The sequence below is a fragment of the Penaeus monodon genome, chromosome 17 (assembly GCF_015228065.2).
Source record: "Penaeus monodon isolate SGIC_2016 chromosome 17, NSTDA_Pmon_1, whole genome shotgun sequence".
Taxonomy (NCBI): Eukaryota; Metazoa; Arthropoda; class Malacostraca; order Decapoda; family Penaeidae; genus Penaeus; species Penaeus monodon.
In genome coordinates this window covers 9961667-9969166 of record NC_051402.1, presented here as the reverse complement: position 1 = coordinate 9969166, position 7500 = coordinate 9961667, and the positions used below count along the sequence as shown (strand labels likewise).

Sequence of the window (7500 nt, the reverse complement as noted above, 5' to 3'; positions counted from 1 at the left end):
ATTTGCGCAACTGCATCCGGATCTGTAATTGTTATTTTATTGGTCATACACTCGTCTTCCAATTTGTCGATCCATCCATCCATCTAGATATCTACATCTCGTTGTCTTTCCGTGTGTGTGTGTGTGTGTGTGTGTGTGTGTGTGTGTGTGTGTGTGTGTGTGTGTGTGTGTGTGTGTGTGTGTGTGTGTGTGTGTGTGTGTGTGTGTGTGTGTGTGTGTGTGTGTGTGTGTGTGTGTGTGTGTGTGTGTGTGTGTGTGTGTGTGCGTTTGTTTGTATGTATGCATGTATGTATGTATGTATGTATGTATGTATGTATGTATGTATGAATGTATGTTTTTAAATATCGATTTATCTTTCTATCAATTTATTTATCTCTATTTATCCTCATATCTTTACGCCTGTTTATCCATCGATCCATCCATCTGTCCATCTATCTATCTACCTACCTATTTACTTAATATGTCTAGTTATCTATTCACCTCCCTGCCTATCTGTAAATCTATCTCCATGCGTTTCGAATTACGAATTCTCTACACAAGATTAAAACAAATATCTGAAAAACAATCACAGGTCCCACAATTACGTCCCGGTTGATAATGCACCACGAAAGCAACAATCAAGTAACACAGACACTTTAAGTTACGAATTCCACACGCGGGCTTAAAACCACCAACTCAACAGCGAACTATACGCAGATAAACCAGTGCGTACCCCATGTGTATGTGCGTAGTTGTGTGCGTGAACGCCACCCTACCTGCCTGCTAATGTATGCAGGGCAGGTAATCCTAAAATGTACCTCTCTCTCGCGCACCGCAGACACGTCATCAAATCAAGGGAAAAGCTCCCATAAAGTCAAGGTTTAATGAAATTGTTTCCGGCCAATACATTAAGATGATCACAGAGCGAGAGGGAGAAGGATGGTGGAGAAACATTTAGTCTTTTTAACTACTGACAAGCACCATTACGTTCAACTCCTGTGTAGTGATTACGTCATGTTCTTTGTCTTTGGAATTCGTTGAATGTAATACCAGAAGGTAAGTTTCTGGTATTGGAAGTTGCCGGAAGTGAAGATGCCTTGAGGTTGCTTTAGGTGTATAACTTAGTCTACGATTGATATTATAAATATTGCATTTGTTATATTAGAATGTAATATATTATCAGCTATACATTATCATCTTTATATGTAGGTTACTTTGAGGATGCATTTGTTATTTCATTATCTTATCTATTTACTAAGAATTTATCTAAGAATATAATTAAAATCATTATTGATGCATTTGTTATTTTAGTATATACTTAATACAATCAATGGTGCATTTGTTATCATATTATGTAATTGCAATTGTCAATTATGATTTTTATCCAGTATGCAGTAGTTATGATCAATGAAGCATTTATTAAGTTAGTGTATACTTATTTAAATGTCACTTTTTACTTGAGGTCACTATCAAATATCATCGAATATCACACCTGACAATTCAGCATTCAACATTGTAAACATTATCGGTGCCAAAGTCATCACCAACATAAGAATCATGATTGCGATAATTACCCATTATTACCCACAATGCCATCATTCTAGTTACTATCCTCCTCTGCATCACTGTCTTGAACATTACTATTCCCTTCCCTATACTCATCACAACTGGTACTTACCGATGACATTAAGTGTGGTGTAGACGCCTATGGGTGGGTGGGCGGAGAGCTGGCATTCGTACACGCCCGCATCTCGTGGCTGGGCGTACCTTACATGCAGCGTCCAATCCTAAGAAGAGAGAAAAGGAGAATCAGAAGAAAGCCGAGAGGTGGAAGGAACGAAGGGGCCCTTGGACAATGGTGCGTATTGGCATGGCCTAATGTTGCGTTAAGATCCGTAGCACTCTTTCGATTTCACGCTTATGCTCGTGTGCACAGATTGAGTCCATATAACTCACATTGTGTATGAGTGAGTGTTCTACCTACCTACTTACCTACCTACACATACACACACACACACACACACACACACACACACACACATACATACACACATTTATATATATATATATATATATATATATATATATATATATATATATATATATATATATATATATATATATATATATACATATATATATGCGCATATATATACATACCTATATATACATATACATATATATATATATATATATATATATATATATATATATATATATATATATATATATATATATAGACATAGACACACACACACACACACATACACACACACACACACACACGCACACACACACACACTCAAACACACACACACACACACACACACACACACACACACACACACACACACACACACACATATATATATATATATATATATATATATATATATATATATATATATATATATATGTATATATAAGTATGTATATCTCTCTCTCTCTACAATATATATATATATATATATATATATATATATATATATATATATATATATATATATATATATATATATATATACATATATATATACATATATATATATATATATATATATATATATATATATATATATATATATATATATATATATATATATATATATACATATAGATGGTGAGACAGATATGTACACCGTACATACACACACATGTATGTGTGTGTGAATGTGTATGCGCAACTGTGTGTGTGTGTGTGTGTGTGTGTGTGTGTGTGTGTGTGTGTGTGTGTGTGTGTGTGTGTGTGTGTGTGTGTGTGTGTGTGTGTGTGTGTGTGTGTGTAGGCGTGTGTGCATATGTTTTTTTTTTTTTTTTACCTATGATTATTACTCAATGGGAATTAAAGTCGCGCTCATCAACTGTCATACGAATGAATGCCTTGTTATTGCCTTTGATCTAAGGGCATTTAAACCTAAGGTAATTTTTGGGGATTTCTGATTATTTTGTTTAGTTCATTGTGTGGTTCCCGTAATTTCCTTGTTTCACTGCAGATCATATGCCAATCATATATTTTCTCTCTTTGACCCAGTTTTGTTGATTTCATTCTCATGGACAAGCTTTATAACAAGATAACAATTATTTCGAGCATTATTGCAGCATTTACTTACGGTGCAGATCGTATGGACAGGAAAAAATAAATCATTTTTTTATAGGAACTAGAATGTCGAATAGCACTGATATTTTAAGAAATGATACTTAAATCGTCCAATTCCCTGAGATGTCAACAATGGCATACTTAATGACAACAATGGCAAAATGCGAGTAAAATATTCTATTTACTGCCTGTTTTATAAAGTTACAACCGAAAGCTATCTTTGAAAAGACAGTGTTTAGTATATTTGACTGCTGCTGACCAAACATAACAGATGGTAGCATAAACATAGTCTGAAAGCTCCTGGTTATTGAAAAAATGCCTTTCCCCCAAAAAAATGGACGGATAGATGGATGGATGGTTGTTGATGAGTGTATGGATGAAATATGTGAATGGTTAGATGGATAGAGAGATGGATGGATGGATGGATGGATGGATGGATGAATGAATGAATGAATGAATGAATGAATGAATGAATGAATGAATGAATGAATGAATGAACGAACGAACAAACCAACGAATGTATGAATGAACGAATGAATTAATGGATGGATCGAATGAATGAATGGATGGATAGAAGGATGGATCAATGGATCAACAAATGAATAGATGGATGGGTGGATGAATCGATAAATAGATGAATACATGGATGGATGGATAGGTTAGTGCCTGAGTTGATGGGTGAGGGGCTCGTAGAAGGATGGCGTGTGTGTGTGTGCGTGTTTGTTTCATAACTGTGATCACTTCAACACGTTTGTACATACATGAGTGTAACTGTGTATTGGCAGGGCTGGTACATGTACAGATGCTACTATATGCGGATGAATACAATGAATTAAGCTGTTCCCTTCCACGCTGGCTGTTATTTGTTTTCATGTGCACTCTCACTCCTACTCCCACTATAAGATGCTCCTAAACGATCACTCCATGTACTCAATGAGAAGCGGGAATGAACGTTCTAACCAATCGCGTTGCCTTCATCGTAGTAGGGCCGAATAGGATGAGGAGAAGGTGAGGAGGGGAGATGGAACGGGGAGGGAGAGGAGGAGTTGAGAAGGAAGAAGAGAGATACAGGTGAGGTCAGAAAGAGGAGCTTGGAACACACGGAACGCAAGAGAGGAGTTAGAAAGAAGAGGAACAGAAGATGAGGAGGGGATGAGAGGACCGGGGGGAAACACTGAATGAAGAGGAGAATAAGAAAGCGTGAGGAGATGAATGGAACAGGAGGGGGATAGGAGGGGGTGGGGAGATGAGTAGAAAGATGGGGAATAGAGAATGAGGAGAGTGGAACAGGGAGGGATAAGAGGGGATAGAAAGAAGAGGAAATATTGTGTTAAGATGGCTTAGAAAGAGGGGGGATAACAGCTGAGGAGGGGGACGGGACGGGGAGAGGAGTGGAGTATTAGGAGGGGGTGAAAGGGAAGTGGGAGTATACGGTGAGGAAAGGGGTAAAAGGAGGGGAAACAGAAGGTGAGGAGGAAGGTGAAGAGGGAGAGGGAGAGGATGAGTGAGGGGAGATGCAAGGTGAGGACGGCATTAGAAAAGTGGGAATACAGGTGAGGAGGGGGACAAAGAAGGGGAGATACAGTGTGAGGAGAGGAGTTAAAAAGAGGGGGTTACAAGCGTGTTAAAACGAGGAGGGAAGGGAAAGGATGGAAAGAGAGGGAAATACAGTATGAAAGTAAGGCCAGAAAGATGGAAAATAGACAGTAAGGAGAGGATGGAACGGGGAGGAGTGAAAAAGAGATAAAAATAGGGAGAAGGGAAATAAAGCGAGGTACGGATTAAAAACAGGGGAAGTAGAAGGTGAAATGGGGGGGTTAGAACGGGAAACGGAGAACGGAGACAGAACGGCAATCGAGAACAGGAGAAGAGTATAATCAGTAAGGGAGTGGAGGAGGGGGGTGTTGAAGAGGACTGGAGGAGGGAGAATAGAGGTAATAACGAGGGAGAAAGTGATTATACGATGGCTTTTAGAACACCAAAGTGCTTCCCACTCGAGCTGGCTCCTCCTCGAAATCAGAGTCAAGTGATACTTACCAACAGCTCCTCCTGAATTAAGGAATGGAATCTGATGGCGCTCCTCCAGACGATGTATTAGAAGGAAGGAGATTGGAAACGTCACAACGACTCCAATTTGGCTCAGAGCGACGGTTTCGGATGCGGTGGAAATGCGGGGCAGGTGTGTGTGTGTGTGTGTGTCTGTGTGTGGATGTGTTCGTGCGTGTGTTTGTTTGTTTGTTTTTTACTCAATTGACCATTCGGCTTTTTCTTTGTGTATGTTATTTTATTTGTTTTTGCGCGTGGGGTAAATGTTGAAAAAGTATAATAGAGCGAAAAAAGGAGAGGCATGTAAACATATATCTTCACAATTCTATCAGTGGCAAGATAGAAAATAAAGGAAGAAGAGAAATACAGAAGGATAAAACACGTGGAAATTTAGCAAACTTTAAAATCAAGTTTTTAAAAGACTACAAAAAACTGAACTGATCGCAAACCTTTTAATCTTTTAAGAGATATAATACAATATTAATTTTCCATAATCTCCTCACAAACCATTATCATTTTTTCTCCCTCTGTCATCTAGCAGGAGTGACCTCCCCGAAGGCCTAGAGGAAGGTAGGCCTAATGCCCGATGAAACGTCGTAGTTTGGACAAAAAGGGACAGTTGTGTGAGTGGGTGGGCGAGGCAAAGGCGCTTATGAAAAGAAGTTGTGTTGTAGTTTGTGCATTAAGTACCCTCGAGCACAGTGTAAGGGAGGGGTGGAAGGAGGGGGAGGGGTGGAAAGAGAGGGGAGGGGAGGAAGGAGGGGGAAGAAGAGCAATGGCGTGGGAAGGGGGGGGGGTATGGGTGTGTGTGTGTGTGTGTGTTTGTTTGTCAGTCAAACTGTTTCGGAAAGATTGTGTGTGTGTGTGTGTGTGTGTGTGTGTGTGTGTGTGTGTGTGTGTGTGTGTGTGTGTGTGTGTGTGTGTGTGTGTGTGTGTGTGTGTGCGTGCGTGCGTGGGGGTGCGTGGGTATGTGCGTGTGTGCGTGCATACGTGTATGCGTGCCTGTGTGCGTTCATGCGTGTGTGCGTGCGGTGTGTGTGCGTGCACGTACGTGTGTGCGTGTCAGTATGTGTATTTGTGGATGTACTTGGATGCGCACGGAAGCGTGTGAGTGTGTGTACTTCCCTACTATATGTGTAGAATATTATGTAGAAATGAAGAAGCATACTATGTGCTACGGAATGGAATATACATTTATGCATTCATAGAATGGGGATATAAAGTGTTGATAGTACGCAGTAAAGTACGAAACATTAACCAGAAAAACTCCGTACATAAAATCTGATACGGGAGAGCTAGTACCGAATTATGGTTGAAGACGGAATAAGTGCAAGCGAGCGTGAGAGAGAGAGAGAGAGAGAGAGAGAGAGAGAGAGAGAGAGAGAGAGAGAGAGAGAGAGAGAGAGAGAGAGAGAGAGAGAGAGAGAGAGAGAGAGAGAGAGAGACAGAGACAGAGAGAGAAAAAAAAAAAAAAAAAAGAAAGCGGCAGGCAGACAAACAGACAAACCAGACAATACAAAAAGACAAAGACTGAAGACTTCCATCCGCGCGTCGGAACTTACTTGAGAATTCTCCGAAAAGGTGACCTGGAATCTCTCGTCGTTGGAGTAGGTCGCAGCTCCAACGGTGATGAGGTGGTGATCACGCCGTCTGATCCAAGATACCTTTCGGGGGATAAGAATGGAAGAGAGAGAGCGATAAGGATAAGAATGGAAGGGAGAGAGCGATAAGGATAACAAGATTGACACCTTTCTTCGCGATGAATTGGGAGGGCGTTGATGGGGGAGAGTGCGTCGCAGGAGAGGAAATGGAAGAAGCTAAAAGAAAAAAGAGAAAGAAAAGATAAGAGAGAGGGGATAAGAAAATGATGATTTGAGCGAGTATTATTGATGAAGGATGGAGCAAAACAAGGGAGAGATGGTTGAGAGGATGATGAGGTGGAAGAGGAGAGAATAAATAGAAGATGAAAGCTTATAAAATTATAAAGAGTTTCGAAACGTCTAGAAAAAAGAAAACTATGATTACAAGGTCCTATTCATTCAAGAAAAAAAAAGTACTTTGCTATACCAGAATATAAAATCCTAGTTGGCAAATCTGCCACTTTTTTCGTTAAACATATAACAAATATTCATTATTCACTTATATGTTATTTGGACCTATCTAAATCTATGAAATACAAAAGGCTTTAAAGAGGAATCTATTTATTTTATCTCTTGTCTTAAGTAGGGTCATTGTTTTTATCTTGTCAGGTATTTACTTCACGGAACGCTTTGTAAATATACATCTTTATTTCCGTACCTTTTCATGGAAATCAGTTCACTATCTTTAAATTTAGGTCACTCATTCCTTTTCACCTGAGCAAATTTGTTAATTGTTTG

At 39.5% G+C, this 7500-nt stretch overlaps 1 protein-coding gene across 1 annotated transcript in view; it reads right to left on the bottom strand.

Moving 5' to 3' along the window:
* Nucleotides 1-7500, bottom strand: part of LOC119583543 (zwei Ig domain protein zig-8-like) — a 113021-nt gene that overhangs the window by 6752 nt on the left and 98769 nt on the right. Inside the window, exons 4-5 of the mRNA XM_037932074.1 lie at nt 6685-6786; nt 1658-1766 (exon numbers count right to left, since the gene is read on the bottom strand). Of these exons, the coding sequence (XP_037788002.1) occupies nt 1658-1766; nt 6685-6786 (211 nt within the window). The remainder of the gene's footprint in view (nt 1-1657; nt 1767-6684; nt 6787-7500) is intronic.